The sequence below is a fragment of the Pyrus communis genome, chromosome 5 (assembly GCF_041283825.1).
Source record: "Pyrus communis isolate YQ-2024b chromosome 5, ASM4128382v1, whole genome shotgun sequence".
NCBI lineage: Eukaryota > Viridiplantae > Streptophyta > Magnoliopsida > Rosales > Rosaceae > Pyrus > Pyrus communis.
Window position 1 is genome coordinate 19,995,730 of NC_142569.1, and position 23,847 is coordinate 20,019,576.

Sequence of the window (23,847 nt, forward strand, 5' to 3'; positions counted from 1 at the left end):
TTGGAGAGCGTGCGGTTATTGTTCACTATATAGTTTACAATAAACTTAGTGAACCATTAGGATAGGGACACAAAGGTGAAGTCCTTGCCTAATTTCCGTCTCGTTAAGTGTTTTGACACTTCAACATTCAATGATTCAAAATCATCATAAGTCCATGTTGATGGACTATTTTTGTCAACCAACCATTATGTTCCCAACATAATTACAAACTTTCAAGAGTTGTTCAAGGCAACTCTCATTTCTTCATACAACAATTTGTAAGTGAAGAATCATGGCACATAAAGTGTCCATGCCCTTGTGCTTACTTCTCAAGTTCCTTGTTCGTGTAACAAAGAGACAAGCACTAGAGTTTGCATTGTCCTCTTCATGGTAGACTTATCTAACATGTTCTTCCATTGATACATTATCAATAGGAAGATTGTGAGGATGAGACTACTTAGGCACTTTTACAATCCATTCAAGACAATCTATGGGATTGTGGTACCAAGTTCGGAAACTAAAGTGTTCGGTTTTTCTTTGTCAAGTTTTGGATAGCGTTTGCAAATATATTGGTAAACAAATACATAACGGATATAAATTGATTGATTTTAAGCTATTTGATCCGGGTCTTTAAATCAAAATAGCACCACCCACTATTTTTGGCAAATTCCATATCCCTCATCAGAATTCGAGAGTTTTGGAGGAAACTCTTAGTAGGGTATGGGAGGCTCACTATTACCAAGCCCACCTCACGATGATACGATGTTGGCTAGCATTAATAATAATGAGAGAGTATGTTTACTCATTTGCATCTCTTGCAAGTACCCATCTTATTTGGCCTCTAGAGAATGTTGCCTCACAATGATATGATATCGGCGCCATTGCACTTAGTTAAGTTATTCCCACCATGCTTAGTTCATGAAGGGGTTCAAGAATAGCCTCACAATGATATGATGTTGGCCATCCTCGTTGCCTACACTCACCTCATCATATGCGTATAGACTCCTCCTGAGTGTAAGCATGCACTTTGTACTCCCCCATGATAGGGTGAAGCCGGTGTACAAGTCACAAACGATTGGAGCCTACCACGGTGGAAGGCCACAAAGAGATATTCAAAGCATCTCTCGCTTATCAACTTAATAATGGTTTGGTTGAGGGTTTTAGGTCTCATCACATAAATATTCATTTTAATCTAATTAAAACAATTTTGATCCTATTACAACTATTGGTCCATTTGATTGATTTAGTTGTATATAATACTCCCACTAAGCTTTTAAAACGGTTTTTAAAGCAAGAGTATATGATACTACTAACATAAGGTTTGCATTCATTGATGGACTATATAGTTGCCTTAGGGCCTTAGGATGACTATAAACCTTTGATTCGATTCAACACGAGCCTAGTGTTGAATCTCGGTCTAGGGATGGTGATTGATTTTAGTTACGCGTTTAATCACATTAAGGCGTGTTGTCTTATTGGGCGTTGGACCCAACTACTCCAATTTCATGCATATCGAATAAAACAAGAAAGGACTACTTCAAAGTAAATAAGAGCTTATGCTCTTTTACAACAATTGATCAAATCAAATTACTTTAAAGTAAAGAAGAGCTTATGCTCTTTTACAACAATTGATCATATCAAATTACAACCAAAATTTAATCTACTCATTCCCATGGTTCAAACAAATTTGAAACGGCCATTCACATAGCTCAATTATCGTAGGCTTAGGTTCATAATCACCCTTTCTTTAATTAATTAACGCTTTAACTAATTAAACTTGAATGCAACATTTTCATTTGGTTTTTGTATCCATAGAATTGATTTAAATGGAGCTAAATGAAATGAAAATCCAATTCTCATTTAAAGAGACAAAACAATTTTGTTCTCTACCTAATTTGGGCCAAAATGCTATGACCTCAACTTTTGGGCCATTTTGCAAAACTTAAACTTTTGGGGTCACTTTGTAAAAACACAAAAGTCCACTACTTCATGTAATTACAACTATAACCCAAAAATTTCCACAAAAGCTAAAACTTCATTAAAGGAGCAAAACAATTTGTCCTTTTAGTGATTTTGGACCTTTACGTAAAAACGTAAACTTTTGAATCAAACTACAAATACACAAAAGTATCAAAACTTTATGTAATTGCATAAAAGCCCCACAAGGACCCTAATTGAGTAGGGTGGCCGGCCATTGAAGCAAAGTAATAAAAAAAAAATTTCAAAGTTTTTGTAAGTGGGGTGGGTGAAATGGAATAAATCATTACACACCTACCCACTAAAATTTCTTTAATCTTTCAAAATAAATATCTAATATATTTAAACATAAGAAATATTTCAAAACAAAAACTTTATGAAATAAATCAAAACTTTGAATCAAAACACCAAACCTTTTGTTCTTGGCAAGAACATATCAAGAACAATGAAGAACATCCATGAAAACCCATAAGAGCTCCATGAACATTCTTCACCCAAAAACATACCAAAACCACTCAAACTTAAGGGAAATAACATACAACCATACTAGGGTACATAGGGGGTTCCAAACGTCACTTTAAAACACTTTTAACAAGTCAAACAAGAACCCAAAAATCCACCCTTTGGATTTGGCCGAATTTCCCCAAAAACATGGCACCAAATTTTAGCTCCAAAATTCATGCTCATATGAACTACATCTACAACATTTGAGATGGCAAATTTTCTAACAAAATTTACATTCAAAGAAGCAAGAATAAAGCTTGTAACAATTACAACATTCAAATCACAAACTATGAACTACAAAACCCAAAAGGATTCACCAACTACTAGACTTAGGCTCTTGATACCACTTGAAGGAAAATTTGTGAAAAACAAGTTCATTTGAGCAACATCAACAACATGCAATTAACAATTAAAAGGCGGAATCATGTTTATATGCACTCAAAAACAAAACTTAACCCATGAACTTCAAAGCCTAGTAGATAGGTGAACCAAGACTCAACTCAAAACAAAGTGAGTTGAGAAATCAATACCTTTGTAGATTCCTCTTTGCATAAGCAAAGGCTAATCACCCAAAGAGAGGGCCTTCATTCCTTGCATCTTAGATCCATGGATTTGGATGGATGAAAAGGTTTCTCCAAGTTCCCAAAATTGAAAACCTCTAAGTCTCCACACCAAGGCATATTGTAGAAGAAATGAGTGACCTTGGAGGAGTTTGATTGCTAGATGATCCCTCCAAGGTGGCTGAAATTTTAGAGAGAAAGGAGAGCTTGTGTTCTCATCCTTTCCCCAAAAATTACCCTTAATGAATTTTGGCTATAAAGTCATACTTATTCCTTAATTCATTTGAGTGGCAAACTTGTAAATAAGTCCAAAACCACTCCTTCTTTAACATGGGATTTATTGGGCTATTTGGGCCTTTGTGAATCATTATTCATTAAGTTGTCACACAACTTAAGTCAATGGACTTGACGTTCGAAGCCCATTGGGCCTTAAGGTCCAAAACTATCCCGTGGTCTTTTAACGAACTTATTCGTTTGATTAATAATCATATTAATTAATCCTTGCCATAAATAATTAAACCATTTAATTATTCTTACTCATCTCCGTTGAATCTTCAATCTCTACCTTACACGGTGTACGATCCATTAGGTTCCTTTTAGCGAGGCAGTGGGCGATTCAAACTCTTTCAAATCGATTGTGAATTGAAACTTACTTTCAATTCTCCCGTTAGTGATAATACACTTTTAGGGCTTCCACAAACCATGGTTGACGCCTAGCAGCATGTCATGGTTACCTAAGCTAATCAGAAGAGGTGGAGAACCTATTCAGTTTTAGGATTACAAATGCAATACGGTCTTTCTCTAATACAATACTCTTGACCACATTGTTTGGTTTGATAGTTTATTCATGTCTACTATCCAATGTGAGTCTTGTGCTTATATGATTACCTTGAATGTGATTTGGAACACATTCCTAAATCTCATTCATACTCTGGCCAGAGATTCTAAATCATATCATAGAGTATTCTCCCTCAAACAGTTTGAAGGTTAGAGATCCCTTGTTGCGCATTCACTTGTCTCCATGGCTAAGTGGCTTAACCCCAACGATGCCGTGGACACCCTCCTGATGGAGTGACTTTGACATAATCAAAGATTAAGGACCTAACCACAAGACAACTGTGATGCCTCAGGTCAAAAGAGTAATTTGCATTATCCCAACCATGAGTTCTCATGTGACATGAATATGAGAACTCTTCGCTGATCGTGTTCAGTGAACTCATTCTCTATTGAGCACCTACGTACTTGTCTTGATGTCACACACACCAATGACTCGAGACTAGTCACTCTCCCTGAGAGAAGACATAGCACGTACTGATCTTAACGGACTGTCAATGCCCAATTGACAATCCTATGATCAGGAACGTTTAGGATGTGTCAACAAAAGAATGGTCTCATGAATCTAACTTCTTTAGATCGCATTCTTCCAATCACATATTCCTTGGACTTATCGTTTAAGCATATAACATTTATATGAGACGGCTCAAACAATAATCTTTGCCCTTTACATTAAACTAGATTAGTTTAACATGTGAAATGTCCATAAAGTATCATCATATGATTGGTTTTATGGCACATTTCCAACAACTATAACACAAGGGAATGACAAATAAAAGAGGGAAGGATATATACTGATGTTATTGATCTTTTCTTCTTCTTAGTCTGTTTTGATAGCACACGGAGCGCTCTATTTATAGAACAACTCCAAACAAGCGTAATAATTACACCTTGAAATTTACAGCACACACATTTTGAAAATACAATCCTCATTCATTTCCCTAGTCAATATTACTGTGTGGGCATTCATTAACCCACAAATATTTTCAACAGGAACACCTAAGTAACCTGTGTAATTTTGTAAAGAGATGACTTTCACATGCTATTTTTTATTTCTTATATATTTCTGCTAATTTTTTTTTTATCATATTAAAAAAAAATCAAACAAGTCAAGATTAAACCGGGGATGTGTTTTTATCATTTCTATTTTCTTACATCAGCAAAACTCTATCCGCTTCGGAATTGTTCGGTCTCCCTGGGCGACACGTGTCACCTTACCCTTCTAAAAGTATGGTGACAACTTCCACTACCCGCTTTGCGATTTCCACAAATTTAGCTCTCTTTCCCCTCCTGCAAAAATGGCTGTGGCTCAAATCTGCGCCTCACTCTCCCTTTCAAACAGAGGTACTCTCTCTCTCTCTCTGTCTCTCTCTCTCTCTCTCTCTCTCTATCACTGAATATTGAATTTACTTTTGTAAAAATATTGAAATTTCAAAATTTATAATTTGTTTGATAAATTCAACAGATGCAAGTGGAATTAACTCAGCAGCAGGTCCTGCTCGGCTTCCCCATTTTAATTCCGGTAGAATTGGGACGACCTTTGCTTCTGGTTCTCCACTCAGTAAGCCTTTGACTCTTCTTTCTCCTTAGTTACTTTTAAGGGATGTTTTCATTTTTTTTATTTTTATTTTTACTACGTTCCTCTTAGGTTCGAATTTTATGGATGATACTAATGTTCATTATGTAGTTTAACTGAACTCTCCCTCCTTTAGTATAAATATCGATGTCCTCAGAAAAAAAAAAAAAAAAAAAAAAAAAAAAAAACCAAAGAAATACAGTTACTGACTTACAGCTTAAGTGGCTTCAGTTTTCTTTTCTTAAATGTAAATTAAATTCGAAATGGTTATCGAACGGACCCTGAAATCTATCATCGCTGGAAAGAGTTCAAGAACCCGGAATTATTTTTAGTTTTTGGAATAAGAGTAATGTAGCCCAATTGACACAACTCAAAGTTTACAGATTCTTGTATGAGTAACAGTTTAATTGACACATAAGCTTATACTCTAGGGTTGCTCGACTTCGAAAGTATTAGGACTATTGGGTTTTTGTTTGCTGTATTTAGTTGCTTAAGAGTTGATGTTTGATTTTGTTTTCAGTTATTAAAAGAGCATACCAACAAAGGAATGCTGCATGTAAATCGATGCCAATTTCCATAAGGTGTGAGCAAAGCACCAAGGAGGGAGGTTTGGATGTATGGCTTGGCCGGCTCGCCATGATTGGCTTTGCTGTGGCTATTGGCGTTGAGGTATCAACCGGAAAGGGACTTCTGGAGGTATGACACAAGCTATGGCTTTTAACATCCAAACCAAGATTTCCAATTTACTTTCAGTTGCATCCGTGTTTATGGGAATTAGTGTTGGTTTCCGTTCGTTGAACCGTTGGCTTACTTGTGCCATTGATGATTTAACAAGTATATAAAAGATATTGAAACGCCTAGAAATTAGCATCTTGCATTGTCCTAAAAGTTATCCTTCATGTTTGCTTTAAGTGCTGTTTACTAGGGTAGGAAACTTACTGAAATTCCAATTAGAAGTACCATCTATAGATTATTGTTAGAAAAAACTTTCTAATACTCGAGAGACTTGGATTCAAACTCAATTAAAATCTTGTCGATTTGAGTGGGTTCTTCCTATGTACACCAAGCCTCAGGGTTACAATGACCATCCATTGCAGCTGTGCTCCTTGACCAATTGAGCCTTTTGCTTCCTTGTTTATGACCTTTTGTTAACTCCTACCTGATAGACGATAATTATGATTCCTGATTTATTGTGATCTTTGCTTGGTTTTCCTGTATAAATCAAATCTCTTAGATTAGCCTTCCTTTTATGTATTTCTTGAGTAGATAGAAAGTATACTTGTAAATCAAGGCTTTATAAACCTAAATAATGAACGAGAATCAATCCTCAAGTCATCGAGGAATTCAGTGACATACCTTTTATGTTCTTAAAGTGATGAAACCTTCACGTCTAAAGCTGTCTCCTGATGATTTTTTTTCCAACTTTTTTGATTGGGGTACGCCACTGCTTATGCAAACTTTTGTTGTCAATGACTGTCTAACACACAGGTTTTGAAGAATTTTTAGTTAAATTTCTCAGATGTCCAGCTTCTGTTCGGTCTAGTTATTTTTGGTGCTGGCAGACTTCCATGGGAATTGTTGTTGATGTCTCGGTTAATCACTTCAAAGCTTAATCATTCCTGACTAAGTTCTCCCTGTTCCATCCCTTAGAATGTTGTACTTGAAATGAAATAACCTCTTATTTAACTGATAATAAACAAAGAAGCTTCCCATTTTACCATGTAACTCAATGAAATCGAGCTTTATTTGACATTGTTCCTCGTCTTCTTTGTGAGTTATCATTCTCGAATCTCAACAAGTACAATTTATAGTAAGTTCCCGTTGTGATTGTGCAGAACTTTGGGCTTACAAGCCCCCAACCTACAGCTGCCTTGGGTGTTACAGCATTGGTGGGAGTTTTGACAGCAGTTTTCATCTTCCAGTCCGGCTCAGAAAAGTGAACACAGTTTCGGTTGCTTGGAAGTTGTTGTATAATTTGTAATACTGACATGTATTCCAAATTCAACACTTGTTCATCACTGTAATTTTGTCAGAGTGCCAACACTTTCGGCGATACTTGAGGTTAAGGATGTATTATAATTGATCCATCTCAATGATGACATGCTCCCTAAAGCAAAATTAACTTTCTCATAGTGGAAATGCTTGTGAACTGTTTGGACTGGATAGCAACAAAGCATTTTGTCATCGACAAGCAAATGTGTGGTAGGCCGACGGCGTGCCCACACCTAGCACCCAAGTTTGAATCTCTTTACCATTAATTAGAGTGTATTAGAATCAATGTTTTAAAGGCAAAGGTGTGAGTGAGGTGTTTCATGGATAGCCTTGTCTAGGCAAACGCCTTGAGGTGTGAGACCTAAATTTTTTAATGTATATTATTCATAATGTTTAAAAAATATAATACTTTGCAAAAACTCTTAACTAAAAAGTGAATAGAAAGGAAGATGGTGGGGTAATGTATATCAGCACATTAGGGTAATAAATGTTAGGAAAGTGGGGTAATAAATATCAGCAAAGAAGGGTAATAAATGTCAGCAAAGTGGGAAATAAAAAGTTTGGAAAAATGATAAATCAGGAGGAAAAAAAAAAAAAATCGTAACTTCTTCATCTTGTTCACTAGGCAGACTCTGCAACTCAAAGAATTCCATATTTTTGCAACTTAAAAATGAAAAAGGGACATTTCAGATGCACCTCAAGCGAGCCTCAACCGCCTAGGTGTGCCCCACAAAACCTAGGCAAGTATTTCGCCGACTCCCACAAAACAGAAGCGAAAATGTTGAAGCCCCGCCTCCAAGGGCAGGCGTGCTTTTTGAAACACTGATTAGAATATCGCGTTGTCGGATTCCTATTAATTAGAAACTGACTTGGAAAAGAAATATTTTCATCTAGAAGGAACATCAGTTGTAATGCTTTGTGAGAAGGATCTTAAAAAAAAATTTAATTAGATGCAGACACAAATGGGTGGATATAAGCTTTTTTCAGAAGTTGAAATATTATCTTTGTAATTTCCAGGAAACAGGCCAACAGAATATTGGCCCTGCCCACTTAATCACTTATGTTGCATCAATGTTCCCTTATGATGCCAACAATTCCTGTTGCAGGTAAAATTAAAATAATTAATTTCTTTTCCCTCTTTTCTAATTTAGAATATATTCTCTTCACCTTTTGCATCAACCACCACTAATATTGTCCCATCTGGGCTTTTGCCTTCAACTCAAGAAATCTCTTTCCCTGTGCTTATGCATAAACTGATTGCAACCCTTGATGTATTTTCCTTCTCAAATTCTAAATCTTGTTTAAACTCACTGCTAATAACTTTGTTGAACTTCTGTTTTTGGAATGGGAGGAGCGGTTTCGCGAATTGCAAAGAGGTTCTTCCCAAAGAAGGGAGTGAGGATTCTAATGGTGGGTCTTGATGCTTCAGGAAAGACAACCATCCTCTACAAGCTGAAGCTTGGAGACATCGTTAACACCATACCCACCATCGGTATTTATCCTTAAAATCCATCCTGGATGAAGCATTTGGTTTATGATTCTGTTGCAGTTCAATTATCTTTGGTTTACACACTTGAGCCACTATATTTTGATCAAAAATTCTCCGTGCAGGACGTTCGTTGTTTTATTAAAGAACTAACGCGTATTGGTAGTGTTGAAATGTATCAGTTTACATAAGAGTATGACACTTCCTTTACTTTTATGGAGCAGGTTTCAATGTGGAGACAATAGAGTACAAAAATATTACCTTCACTATTTGGGATGTTGGTGGACAAGACAAGGTACCAAGCTCTTTCGCTCTTCTATCCGTCCGCACAAGGATGACTCATTTTATACTTTTCTGGACATAGTTCGAAATGGTTTTGATTCAATTATGCGTTTAAATATGGATCAATTAAACTCTATGGAGCTTCGTATTGTGATCGCTAACTAATCTGTTCGTCATCTCCTTGCTGCTCACCAGATAAGGCCTTTGTGGAGGCACTACTTTCAGAATACTCAAGGCATTGTATTTGTTGTGGACAGCATTGACAGGGAAAGAATATCAGAAGCCCGCAACGAGCTTCATCGTATTTTAAGTGAGGTCTGTGAGGTTTATATGTGAGGAATTCGATACCTGTTACAAAAAGGATTACAACTGTGTTGAAGAAAAGGAAAGAAAGAGGTTTATAATTGTTGTCTCTTTTTGCAGAGTGAACTAAGCAATGCAACACTTCTTGTCTTTGCTAATAAGCAAGACCTTCCACATGCTATGAGTTCTTCTGAGGTTGCTGATAAACTTGCCCTGCACTTACTCGGGAATCGTTTCTGGTATGCGTACAACTTCTCTACTGTACATAAGTAGCTACAAGAAAAGGGATTGCTTAATTTTAAAAACCTGCTACTGAAACTTGAACCAAAAGCCAACGTAACGCGACTCGAACGTGTTACAATCTGATCGCGTATTGATTCTGAGTTTTCAATGGAATTTTAATGAGTTTTATTGCATAGGTACATCCAAAGTACTTCTGCCACCACCGGCCAAGGACTCTATGAAGGTCTTGATTGGCTATCTGATAATATTGTCAATAACAAGGCATGATGCAAGGGGGCTTCTACAACATTCAGACCATTCACATTCGTACTCGATACATTTTAGTGGAATCAAATTGGTTAACAATGGAAAGTGAACACGTCATTTCTTTGCAAAACCCTGCATATTTGGTTTGAATGGAGCTTCAGTAGAACCTGTCGGTTTGCGAAATGACGGAAATTCAAGCCTGTCTTCCTGTCTTGGGGAGGTATAGAATCCCAGTTAGCACTACTCACTACTGTATTGATGAAGTAACCAGTATTCATTAATACAATCTCAGAATAAATGTTGATAGGTTATTTTTGGTCTGCTCCTTTTGGTTTCGATTTGAAGCATGTTGACATCAAATTCGACTTTACTCTTAATTTCAAGTTGCCTGACCAAGAAAAATATCTAATCTTTCGGAATAAGAGGCAAAGATACAATTGCGATTAAAAATTGTTCCAATCCAGAAAGACAAAAGATTTTATGCTCAAATTTCGCTTCCTGGTTGCACCTATATAATCAACAGAGTCATCAAAGGTGGATGGATGAAATTCCACAGTTCAAGGTCGATATATGAAAATCCATAGATTGGTGCCCGGCTGGAGCCTCAGATTTCTTCTGATTCCTCTTCTTGCTTCCAAATTTGTTCCTTTCATTCGGTTTCTCATCCACCACAGGCTGTGTGCTTATTATGTCTTGATAAATTGCACCTAGCGGATCCACCTGGAAAGCAGGATGATTAACAAGTGCACTCAGACGCTTTCCTTCCTTCAATCTGATGAAAACGTAACAATATCAATCTATTATTCCCCTCGAATTTCCGTGATCTACTGAGAATAAAAATTTTAGGATAAAAAAATTGGAAAACTTACATTAGCTTGAACTTTGCAGCAGGAGTTAGTTCTAGTGAATCCTTCAACTCAGGCAGAAACTCTGAGAGCGAAGAGATATCATATGCATTCAGTTTCTTCCGTCGGATATGAAATTTCTTCTTCTGGTACAAGTGAAATTCACTCATTAGCATACATGATGGATTTTATTCGAAAGTAAAGCAATGGAGAAATCTGAAGAATGCCAAAAGCCTAATCATGTTACTGCAACAAACAATATGCCTTGTGAAAGTCTTGCTAGCACAAGGAGGGGGAATTCGACTCGAAATCAGACTCACTTGAAAACTGAAATATCTCTATTTTTCGAAGACCTGGGTGAAGACCAGTTGTCCAAGGCAATGTGCCCTCCCCTTGCATCCGAGTTCAAATTTCCCCTCCCCGTAGCAAATGTCAAATAAATCATAATTTCCAGTTGCAAATTCACAAAGAAACAATCATGCTTAAAAAAATTACCAAACATGATCACCACGAAAAATTAGATTCTTACCTTGAAAAAACCCTTCTTTGTACTCGAGGCAAGGGTTTCTTTACCTGAATTTTCACCCATGTCTGAGTTTGCTTCTTGAAATATTATTCCACTCCTCTAACGTATGACGATATTTATGAGCAAACTTCGCTAGTTCAGAAGAAGGGGTCACCGGTGTGGCTCAAGGAACTCTCCCACGGTCGAGCCAGTAAACTTCTAAAATTCAAACCAGTTGTCGGCTTAGAGCTCAAGGTATTATGGACCTTTTTTGTTGCTGGTATTTTGTACCTTGGTTTGTTCGTGAAGGGAGGATTTATACTGGCTCTAATGTAGTAAGAGCAAACCATTTTAAGCATGTGTATATTGTTCTTAGCCGTTTTGGCAGCGCTCGATTTTAGGCATATCTAGGTTGTCCTTTCCCTTTTCAAATTCCTTGGATTCTTGGCCATTTTTCTTTGGGTCCAAAGCCATGTTTTATATTCGGCTTTTTGGGACAATCTCTATGTGCTTAGTTCTTATTTCCTTACTTGCGTGTGAAGGCACTTTGTTTTTCTTCTCAAAATGAGAGATTTGTTTCCAAAAATTTTATCTTAATTTGCTCGAGATTTTTTCTTTTTTGATGCAAGCGATATTAGTGGAGAGAGGAATCAAACTCAAGATCTTGTGTGTAAGTGTTAATGTTCTTTAATGAGCCAAACTATATGATACGTTTGCTAACCAATTCAGTTTTTAGGTTCTTGAATTTCCCTTTAATAATTAATCTAAAAATTATGTATGATAGGAAGATTCTAGGGATCCTAAAGCAATCTCATTTGCAGGTTGCTTTTGTTTCTTGACAAAATGAATTTAAGGGGGAGTAGTCAAATTAGGTTTTGATAGCATTTTAATGGATTTTGAAATCTGGGTGTAGTTTTACATTTTAAAAGATCTTGAAATCATGGCGTAGTCAAATTAAGATTTTAGAGGATTTTAAAAATCCATCAAAATCCAAGCATGGTCGATTAGGATTTGTAAATGAGTTTCCAGATGTCTAGGTGTAGTGAAAATACCAAAGATTTGCTAGGATTTTTATGGATTTGAGGGTCTGTGGGTATAAATACCAAATGTCATCAAGAATCCAATCCTCACTCCTCAGATTTCTTTTCATGCCAAAGGAACAGCCTTCTCCATTTGAGAGGACTTGCTGTGAACTTAGCCGCCTTGGACTTCCATGGTTGGCCGTTAAATCTTTGTAGGCATGAGAAGATGGACCTCGTGTTTGCAAGCTTTGATGGAGGACACATGGAATATATTTTAGGGAACTTTAATAAAAGGGGCTTGGATGAAGATTATTTTAACAAAAAACCAGCCTAAAATATTGTTTAACAAAAAACTCTTCAAATTTAACCATAAGGACAAAAGCCCTAAATTATACACAAACTGAATTACAATGCCCAACACGCTCAAATGTAACTTTCCATAATTGCCTTAACAGAAATAGAGAAGGAGAAAAGTTTCTCTCTCTTCACTCCCACCTTACATGGTCCCACCCTTTCATATTTAGGGGGGGTGTATTCAATTGGAATTTTCAGAGAGTTTCAGAGAATCTAATTCCATGGAATTTGAGAGAAAAAAAAATGGGATTTTGAGTTAAAGTTTCATAGAATTCACATGAATCGTGAGAGAATTCTTTGCATGGGCTCAGAGAAATTCAGAGAGTTTATTCCTGAATTTCAAGAGATTTGTGTGAATTCCCATGAAATCACAGTGATTATTTTATTTCAAGAAAAGCCAAATTGATTGGTAAAATTGGGTTGTCCCAGAAGGCAAAAGAAAAAATTCGATGTACTTCTTGAATTTTGACCAATCCATTTATAGGCAACTATATCAAGCAGAAAATTTTCCAGACCAACATCAAGAAAGTACCACTAATACAATGTTCAGGTTATGGAACCGAATCTTAGATCAAGTTAAGGTTCGTTTTTTGAGTGTAAATAAATATGCAAAGGATCTCCTTGACAATTCACTTAATAAGCGGAAGCTTGTGATTGCATTTGCCCACTTCATGTATTTTTCCTAGTGTAGACTCTATATCTCAACTAAGAAAGTTAATGAATTATGTGGAGATATGCCTCTAGTGAATAAGTATGGGAAAATCATTAGAACTAGGCAGAAGGTGATTGTGGATAAGTATGGGAACATCATTGAAAACAGGAAGAGGGTTATTGTGCCTACCAATGGAAGCAAATGGGCAACACTGACTGATTCTAATTTGTGGGGGAAAGAAGGCTACGTTGAGTTAGGAAAAGATTATATGGCTGCCCTGTTTTGCTGGTAACTTACAATATGGAGAACCTCTTAGGGTTCCTTAAAGTCCGACTGCAACTACAAACATTCCTTATATACCTGCTCCCAGTGATAGTATATCGTCTTTATTTGCACCACTTACTAATGAAAATGCATTCTTGCTTTTGGACTGGATTCGTCATCTGGCGCATAAACATTTTCTAGTCTCCCAGAATTTTGCGAAGTGCATAGAATAAGGTGGTTGGCTGAAGGTTACTTTGAATGGCTCTCCTGGTTTTAGGCCACCTTTGCAATCATTCCTAATTGACTTACATGTAAGAAACAAAGACCAACCTACAAATTGTGCTGAACTCAATCAATAAAAAGACTAATAGAATTTACCAAATAGTTCTTTTGAACACGAAAAAGAAACATTTTTCAAATTCAACATATGCCAATGGTCCTCAAGCCTTTTATTCTACCACCATCCTAAAATCCGAGGGATCAAGAATAGAAATTTAAAAAAAAAAAAACCCGTCTTTGAATCCTATCCTTCACAGCATCTGTCCACATATTTGTAGCTATGCTAGCTCTCCATGCATTAGCAATCTATCATTGTTGCTCTTGGGTTTGATTACCTGGTTCATCATCATTTTTTTCATCTTCAAATTCACCATCTTCTGATTCAATTGGAAATTCATCAGAACGACACTCCTTGCAAAGAAAGTTGTGCAATCCTGCACAAGCTAACACTAACTCTACTTGTGTTTTAATTGGAAATGGAGGTGCTGACTTAAAAATTGTGAATCGAGATTTAAATACACCAAATATCCTTTCCAATACATTTCTCAAGGAAGCATGTCGAAGATTGAACAACTCATTTGCATTTACGGGGTCATGATCATTACCACCAAAATCTTGGAGATGATACCGAACACCTCGAAATGGAGCTAAAAATTGGTGACGATTGGCAAATCCAAAATCAATAAAAATGAAAGATCATCATGTAAATAATATATTCGATAAGAAAAAGAACTCACCCTTAGGAAGCCCTCCCATACTTCATCACTAGCCGTGAACTTTTTTGTGACGGGGTCCCAACCAAATCCAGAACTATGCCTAAAAAGCTAACATATTGATTGATATCGACCCCTCAACGTTTTCACACGGTTCTTAACATGATCTTGAGTTTTTTGACACCCAAGTTTTTCATTGAGCACAGGAACAATTTTGGCTTCTATAGTCTGCTTGCTTATCATGCCATTAGCATCACGCCATCCATTTTTTACGGCCTCAACAAGTAGTTGCAACATCATGTTGCTCTCTTCCACAGACCATTGATTGTAGTTTCCTTTTCCATTTTCTTGTTGTGAATCTCCCATTTATGATCTTTTAGATGATACATCATAATTATACAACGAATCAATGCACACAATAAAGACTGAACTACATGCATAGGATTGCAAAGAAGACAAATTGAACAACAGACCAGTCAAGTATCACCCTAGTTACATTGACATTTTGACCGAATGCTAAAATCCCACCCTTATTTGACATAAAATCAACGGATGCTAAAAGCATGATAACCAAACACATAATGAACCCTACAATTAATGGACCCCAAAACCATCTTTGTGGATTCCAGTTGATCTTTTTTACAATGAAAAGCATGTACAAGGTGAAAAAAATCAATTCGACAATTCATGTAAACTTGTTAAAAAAATCAATTTGACATCCAACAGATATATTTTTTTGGGTTAATGACAAAAAACTATCTCAAGTATGGGTCAAATGACACTTTCATACCTCATCTTTTAAAATTGACAATGTCATACCTCATCTTACGAATTTGTGTCAATGTTATACCTTCCGTTAGCTTGGCCGTTTATTTCTCAGTTAAATGCTGACGTGGCTTGATCCGGGACCCATTTTTATTAAAAAATTAATAAAAAAATTATTAAAAACAAAAAAAATCATTTAATATTATTTAAATATTAAAATAATAATAAAAAATTACATAAAAAAATAAAAAACATTAGCCATCATCTTCCCTCTCCTTTCGTGCATCTCCCCCTCTCTCTTCCCCATCATCTTCCTGCAACCCAGCAACCCAGAAAAGAAGAAGGAGAAAGAAGAAGAAGAGAAAAAAAAAAAAAAAAAAAAAAAACCCAAACCAAACCAAACCCAGTTCAACCCCCCTCCCCCCACCACAAACTCAACCCCCTGCAACCTAGAAAGGAGGAGGAAGAAGAAGGAAAAAAAAAAAAAAAAACAATTGGAAACCCAGTTTGTCGCCCTGCAGAAGAAGAAGAAGAAGAAGAGGGAAGAAGAGGGAAGAAGAAGAAGAGAGAAGGAAAAAAAAAAAAAAAAAAAATGCAGCAAACCCGTTCCCTCCCACCCAACCCCACCCCCCCCCAACCTAACCCGCAGAAGAAGAAGAAGAAGAAGAGGGAAGCAGAAGAAGAGAGAAGAAAAAAAAAAAAAAAAAAAAAACAATTGGAAACCCAGTTCGTCCCCCTGCAGAAGAAGAATAAGAAGAGGGAAGAAGAGGGAAGAAGAAGAAGAGAGAAGGAAAAAAAAAAAAAATGCAGCAAACCCGTTCCCTCCCACCCAACCCCACCCCCCCCCCCCAACCTAACCCGCAGAAGAAGAAGAAGAAGAGGGAAGCAGAAGAAGAGAGAAGAAAAAAAAAAAAAAAAAACAATTGGAAACCCAGTTCGTCCCCCTGCAGAAGAAGAAGAAGAAGAGAGAAGGAAAAAAAAAAAAAAAAAAAAAAAAAACAAACAGCAGCTTCGCCCCCCTCACACCCACCCTCTCCCCTCCACACCCATTCCCCTCCACACCCATTCCCCCACCCCCCACCCCCCACCCCCCGCCCTCCCCCCGCCGCCCATTTTCTCCTCGCCCAGGAGAATGGGATTTTTTTTTTTTTTTTTTTTTTTTTTTTTTTTTTTTTTTTTTTTTGGGGTTGTAGGTAGTGGGTGCGAGGTTGGGTGCAGAGGGTGGGGTGCGAAGGTGGGGAGGTTGGGTGTGTGGGTGTGGGGAGAAGAGGGGGTGAGGAGCAAGGAAAACAAATTGGTTTTTTTTTTTTTTTTTTTTTTTCTCTTCTGTTTTTCTGGGTTGTAGTTGCAGATGGGGAGAAGGGAGAGGGGGGGGAAGGGACGACGTTGGTTTTTTTTTTTTTTTTTTTTTTTTTTTTTTAATTTTTTTTATTATTTTAATATTTAAATAATATTAAATGATTTTTTTTGTTTTTAATAATTTTTTTAATAATTTTTTAATAAAAATGGGTCCCGGATCAAGCCACGTCAGCATTTAACTGAGAAATAAACGGCCAAGCTAACGGAAGGTATAACATTGACACAAATTCGTAAGATAAGGTATGACATTGTCAATTTTAAAAGATGAGGTATGAAAGTGTCATTTGACCCATACTTGAGGTAGTTTTTTGTAATTAACCCTATTTTTTTTTTATAGATTTCAACATCCAACAGATAAAATACAATATAATTGAACAATATGAATTCAGATAAATCCTAGACTAGAAAACCCTAACCCTAGAAAACATCAATTCGACATCCAACAGCAAGCCATAAACCCACACGCATATTCAACAAAACACCAAACCATAAACCGACACGCATATTCAACAATAGGGTTTCAAATCTTGATAAATCCTAGACTAGAAAACCCTAACCCTAGAACAAGATAACAGTATCCAAACAAGAAAAATCCGAAGAAAACATGTACAAGGTGAGAAGTTTTACCTTCAAGCTACTCTTTTTTTGGAGCAGAAGGCGCCATCTCTGGAGAAGAGAGCAGCACACAAAGTCGCTCAAAATTTCTAGGGGTGAGGTGAGATTTCACAAGCTCTTTGGTATTTATAGGTTTCACCTTGAAATCCTCCAAAATCCATCAATTCACAAATTCCTTCAAATTCAATTTGTTTTCCAATACTCCTAAATTTTTAGAGACTTTGAAAAAATTACAATTGAATACACCTACTGTGACATCCCGTCCCGGGATTATTAGAACATACGTGTGAAATTACAATTCTACCCCTAGTTGGTTTTCGTGATGTTTTTGGTAGTTTTGTGTGGTGTTGGCAAGTGTAGGGCCACACACACACTGACTCACTCTCCCTCTCCCTCTACTCTCTGTCCCGTGTCTCTCTCTCTCCCTTCTTTCTTCTTCTTCCTTCTGTAAGTGTACGGACACACACCAAGAACCCTCAAACCTTTGCAGATCGAGGGAACCAACTACACCATTGAACTCGTGAGGCGGAGAGGAGCACGATCGTACCATTTTCAGGTAAGAACTTCATCGTTTTCACGTCGATTCGACAATGGCCGATTCGAGTACTGTTCATGCAAAAGTTATACATTGAGTTTTTGGGATTTCTGAGCTTGTAGTTGTCTTTGTGAAGTTCCCAGGAGCTTGGGAGTAGCTCGTTGGGTGAATTTGGATGTCAGGATCGTTGGTTGTGGAGTTGGCCGAGTTTTGAAGTTTTGGACAGGTATAATCTCGTAATTTTAGGCCTTAAAACTTATTGGGACATGTTCTACTAGCTCTAGGGTTGATTTTGGTGCAAGAAACGTGGAAAAAGGTGGAAAAACGAGCGAGAAAACGTGAGTTGCAGGTTTTCCGGCGACAGTGCCGGCGTCGGGGACTGATCGGAGAAGAAAGGAGAATATTCCGTTAAGTTTAACGGAATATTCCTAACGGCAGTGACGGCGTCAGTTAGGTTTAACGGAATATTCCGTCAGTTTAACGGAATATTCCTGACGGCGTCTGTTGACACCGTCAGTGTGCATGGCACGTGGCCGCTCGTGGGGGGCGCGTAGGTCCGTGCCTTGGCCGGCGCGTGGGGGCGCGTGCGGCGGAGGAAAATTATTCTAAAAATATGGTTGTGATCCTGAGGTTGTGTAGAGCACGTTGGTATATTCATTTGTCCATTTTGAGCAATGTATGAGAAGTTATTACGAGAAATGGGTTATGTGCTTTAAAGTTAACGTTTTTATAGTTGTTTCGCATTTAGGTGACATGTACCCCGAGGACGAGCGTGCACACGCGAGACAGGGGGGCTACGACCCTTCTACATACCAGTGAGTGGACTTTTGTTTTCCGTATATACCTATATACATTTATATTCCCAGAAATTGATTAAAAAGGGTTATTTGCCTTATGCCATGCATGTTATTATTATCGTTTATGCATCATTGCACACATTAGTAGTGGCATACGTATATATGCATATTGGGTGCTGTGGACGCACAGGTAAGTGCCAGGTAAGTGGTATTTGTATTTACTTTCACCAGTAGTTGAGAGACTTAGAGAGCTCATAACCTGCACCCCCGGTGTTAGTGCTCCCGCCCAGAGTAGGGCACAGTCCTTCACGTGATGTTCACATCCCGCACCACACGCTCAGCTTGGATCCAAGTTAGGTGCATAGGCCTGTCGTACAGACCACAATAGGTGGTTCCGACTCGTAGGTGACTCGCGATTATTCGCACAGCCTTCACGTGATCGTAGCACTAGAGCGTATATATATGTTACACCCAGGCCTGTCGTACAGACCACCTTGAGTGGTTCCGACTCGTGGGCAGGTTCAGTTATAGAGTTGAGATTTGAGTTCTAGATGCAGCCGTACAGGTCACGTTAGGTGACTCCGGCTGCCAGATGTTATGATGTTGATATGATTTATACCTGGGCACTTACATTCATTATGAGGTTTTGGCATGGCATATCTTGAGCATGATTGGCATACCTTGGAGCATGTTGGCATGTTTATACATACGTTTATATGTTTATTTTCTGGGAAGTATACAGGTTTTACGGCGAGGGGTTAGAATGTATTTTGTTAAATGGTTTTGAAAAAGCTTTGTTTTTGCCCACTCACGCTTTTGTTTTGCGCCCCTCCAGGTTCTAGTTGCTTAGCCGTTGCGGTGGTTTTCCCTTGAGGGCTTTCCGGCGTTCTGACAGACACTCCCCATTGTAGGGTCGCCTTCGGGCGTACTACTTGATGCTACTTAATTAAGCACACAAATTAAAACCCTCTTTTGACAATTGTAGTAAAGATGCAAGTAGGGATCGTTCTAGACCGGGGATTAGGAGGGATTACTAAATCACTTGGAAACTGACTCAAAAACGTAAAACAAACGTTAAAAACACTAAACGAGACTCAAAGAATGCAAAACTAAACAAATAAACACTAAAACAAATCAAAAGACTCAAAGAATACAAAACAATTATAAACACAAACTAAGACACTTTCTAACTAAATTAGACACTAAAGTAAAGGGGGATTGAGGTTTTGACGAAATTAAACTAAATGCACAAATTGTAATTTAAAGACAGAATGTAAATATGAATGTGATGAAAATATGGATGAATGCTAGCTAGAAGGTTCTTCTCCACACATGTCACACTTGCATACAATTTGATTTTCAGTTGGTCTTTCGATGAATTATGAAACTCAACACCCCGGGTTAATTAGGTCCGCTTAAATTAACCGTCAAGTTTTCCTTAAGTTAATGAATTGGATGATTGCATGCGACAACCCAAAGCATTCCCCACAAGTTCCCTACATGAATTGCATAATAGAGATACAAGCAAGAATCATTAAGCATCATGAAAACTATAAGTGTCGACGAGGCATTCGTTACTATGATGAGCATGAAACTAGTGCCAAGAATTCATTTAACGCGATTGTTTATAAGCAACCTCCACTACTTGTGAATATAAGTTCATAACTATTAGGTGAAACTCACTTATATTCTAGCGTCATATTCATGCATGAAAATTAAGCGTGCACTCTCAATCAACATACATAAATAAGTTATCGATCAAGCAGTTAAACAAATTGAATTCACCATTCATGAAATTCCAACCAAAAGTAATCAAATCATATTGCAAGCATAAACATGGTTTCGAATCACCCCCTAGCTAAATAGGGGTTTAGCCTCTCATGTTCACAGAAAGAGAAATAAAATTGAATTTACACATAACGAACAAAGGATGGATTACACCTAAAACGCACAACGAATCCACTTGAATTTCTGCGCGTCCAAGCTCCTCCTTCTCCCTTCCTTGCTGCGGCAGAGAGGTTTAGGGAATTTCTGGATGTTATTTTAGGTTGGGGATGGATTTAGGGAAGTGTGGAGGTGCGGCAAGGTTATGGGGTGGTGTAGGAAGGTGTGTAAGGTGGCTGCAAGAGTGGAGATAGCTGCGGCAGTGATGAATTATGATTTAGGGTTAGTAAAAAGGTGCGGCTGAGAGTGTTTTTTGGGTCATGGGATACACGGTTTTTGGGAGAAAATAGGGTGAGAATGGCTGCAAGGTTTTGTGTGTGAAAAATAATAGAATGAATGGGAACCAAACTAGGGTGCGGCAAGGTTAAGTTTATATATGGTTAAGAAAAATTAAAACCCTAGCTTATTAAAACTAAATCAAAGGCTTGCAAACTTAGGAAATTAAATCAAAAATATAAAGGTGCGGCTAGGGTTTAGAAATTGGGCTAGGGCCTTGGTCTTGTGTACTAAAGTGTATACAAGGCCTACAAAGTGGCTAGAAAATACGGACGTTTAAGTTTAGGAAAGGTTACCGAAACGGGAAACTTAGGGTTAACTTTCCTATATCAAATAGGAAACCTTGTTTGAGTAGGATTCCTCGTTTTGGTAAGAATTCATCGTTGGAGTAGGAATTCGTCGTTTCTTCAAATCTTCAACTCATTCATTCCTCTTTCGCTCCAAATGACTCCAATTTGCATCTTCTTGCACACTTTAGCCTTATAATCTGAAAATACACAAAAGTAGCCTTAAACACTAAAATAACTTAAGATAACACAACATAAATGCACGAGAACAAGCTAATTAAGTCGCATGAATATGCTCCTATCAAATTCCCCCACACTTAACTTTTGCTAGTCCTCGAGCAAAACAAAACAACTAAAGTAAACAAGACGAAACAAAACAAACAAAAGATAACCTAAACCTTCCAACGATTGCCTCAGGGATTTCCAATGAAGCATGACATGTCAAAGATCATTACTCACATAGTTTTTAGTCTTCCTTCCCCTCAAGTACATACTTAATCATAGTCACCATTCACTAGTTCGCATTTAATCAATTAAAACACATTTTGAATGTAGTAACATGCCTTAGAGAATTCCCTCAATTCCTCATTAGTTATGCACTCAATTTTCACTCAGATTTTCTGACTACACGCCCTACACTAGTTATATGTGAGAAGATTGATGTAAACATGAAAGACTAGTACTCACATATGTTATAACAAAGAATGCAATTTCTGGAGTAATTAAACGTGTTTAGATATGATCTCATGAATGGAATGCTACTACTTAGATGCGAGAACCAGTGACACCATAGGCTCATACCAAATTCAAACTCCACAATTGAAATGCACAACACTCAAGATAGAAGTCAAGGGTTGTAACGGGGCTTGGGGTTTTGGCTCACAAGGAAAGGTAGGGATAAACAAAAGTTCTTTAAGCAATAGTAAGTAAAGTAATGAAATTATGACCTAGAATTCCCTTAGGATGCAGAAATCAACTTTTAGACAAATAGGGGAGATTCAAACGACTCTTAGGGCCTAATTCATTGTTTTGGGCCCTTACTTCAACAACCAATACTTTTCAACTATTTTCAACTTTTTTTTTTTTTTTTCTTTTCTTTTCTTTCTTTCTTTCTTTTTTTTTTTTTTTTTTTTTTTTTTAACCATGCCTATAACACATAAACTCATATCAGTAATCCTTCCCCCACACTTATTTCCTACAACACATTAATCAAAAGGAATTCATTGCTTACTATGCTTCAAGAACAAAGATAAGGATGATCCTAATCTAAGCTAGGTGAGGATAATGCGGGTTAACAAAGAATATGGGCTAACACGGCTCAATGGGGTTAAACTTAAACACAAAATGAGTGAAGGGCACATGGCTGTTTGGCTTTTGGTGGTGGTCACTACACAACTTCATCTTGAATATGTGGTATGCAAATCAATAACATGCTTTGAATGAAATGGGCATGAGTTCTAGCATTTGGAACTAAGTGATGAAACGCCTTCTAAGTAGTAACCAAGAAAAGAATAATGAGATCATGCAACAACTTTAGAAAACAATGATGCACAGATTATTACTCTCCAAATAAACGTTTAGGCTCAAGTCTCACAGGGATGTAGCGTTAGTTTGAGTTCCTTCCTTCAAGCATGTTACAAAAACTAATTTTTTCTTTTGTGATTACATGTGAATACGTAAACTATAACTACAAACAAGCATAAACCAAAGAGTATATCAAACGTCCATCCATGTTTATAACTTTCTTTAACCATCATGCAATTAAAAACCAAATCCTCATCATTGTGTTGGAAGGTAACCTACGACACAAACAAACACACAAAAACAACACTTTTTGGGTTTTTCAAAGCAATTTTTTCAAATTTTTATGGGATTTTCGGATTTTTAAGTCAACATACTCTAAAACACTCTAAAATAGCTTAAAAACACTTAAAAACAGTGGGAAACAAGTTTAGACATGTTAGGTGGTAAAACCCTACGAATTTCATGCAAAAATATCTTAAAACAGAATGTTACCCCCCCACACTTAAACTAAACATTGTCCTCAATGTTTTAGACACAATTAAACACATCACACATAACATAAAGTAAGCAACAAAGGAAAAGGGTTTAGGGACGCAAATCTGAGTGTGGAGCGATTCCCAAGTTCTTCCTTTGTTGATTGCATGGGTTGCCTCCCAAATAGCGCTTGCTTTAACGTCTTCCAGCCGGACGTCGTTATGCTCATTCCCCATTGGAGTTCACGGCATGCAATGGGATCTCCTCCACAACATGCTCAACAAAGTTCTCGTAGTAGGGTTTCAACCTATGGCCATTCACCTTGAATTCTTGTCCAGTTTTCAAACTTTGTATTTGGACTGCACCATGCACAAAAACATTAGTGATAACAAATGGACCAACCCACTTAGAACGTAACTTACCGGGGAATAATCGAATATGGGAATTGAATAGCAACACTTTCTGCCCGATTGAGAAGGTTTTGCCTCGAATCATCTTGTCATGGACGGCCTTGGTCTTCTCCTTGTAAATCCGAGCATTCTCATACGCTTCATGCCTAATCTCTTCAAGCTCGCTCAATTGTAGCTTCCTATGATTTCCAGCCGCGTCCACATCCATATTGAAGGTCTTGACCGCCCAATGTGCCTTATGCTCA

At 37.5% G+C, this 23,847-nt stretch overlaps 3 protein-coding genes and 1 long non-coding RNA gene across 4 annotated transcripts; 2 read left to right on the top strand and 2 right to left on the bottom strand.

Annotated features, from left to right (window-relative positions):
- The first annotated feature begins 5,050 nt into the window (after positions 1-5,050).
- On the top strand, positions 5,051-7,562 carry LOC137725174 (stress enhanced protein 1, chloroplastic). Its single transcript, XM_068463766.2, has 4 exons — positions 5,051-5,198; positions 5,320-5,415; positions 5,951-6,126; positions 7,266-7,562. Exons 1-4 carry the CDS (start codon positions 5,153-5,155, stop codon positions 7,368-7,370), a joined length of 423 nt encoding a protein of 140 aa, XP_068319867.2. The 5' UTR covers positions 5,051-5,152; the 3' UTR covers positions 7,371-7,562.
- Position 7,563: 1 nt separating this feature from the next.
- Positions 7,564-10,303, top strand: LOC137726593 (ADP-ribosylation factor 2-like). Its single transcript, XM_068465528.2, has 6 exons — positions 7,564-7,632; positions 8,440-8,914; positions 9,133-9,203; positions 9,386-9,505; positions 9,614-9,732; positions 9,913-10,303. The coding sequence occupies exons 2-6, from the start codon at positions 8,767-8,769 to the stop codon at positions 10,001-10,003; spliced, it is 549 nt and encodes a 182-aa protein (XP_068321629.2). The 5' UTR covers positions 7,564-7,632; positions 8,440-8,766; the 3' UTR covers positions 10,004-10,303.
- Positions 10,304-10,388: 85 nt separating this feature from the next.
- LOC137724934 (uncharacterized) lies at positions 10,389-11,547 on the bottom strand. The gene is made up of 3 exons (XM_068463571.2): positions 11,357-11,547; positions 10,852-10,973; positions 10,389-10,754 (listed from the first exon to the last, which is right to left on the bottom strand). The coding sequence occupies exons 1-3, from the start codon at positions 11,414-11,416 to the stop codon at positions 10,511-10,513; spliced, it is 426 nt and encodes a 141-aa protein (XP_068319672.2). The 5' UTR covers positions 11,417-11,547; the 3' UTR covers positions 10,389-10,510.
- Positions 11,548-14,582: 3,035 nt separating this feature from the next.
- On the bottom strand, positions 14,583-17,442 carry LOC148696955 (uncharacterized). The gene is made up of 2 exons (XR_015962057.1): positions 17,368-17,442; positions 14,583-14,989 (listed from the first exon to the last, which is right to left on the bottom strand). It is a non-coding gene; the product is annotated as an uncharacterized LOC148696955 (long non-coding RNA).
- Between the last annotated feature and the right edge of the window lie 6,405 nt (positions 17,443-23,847).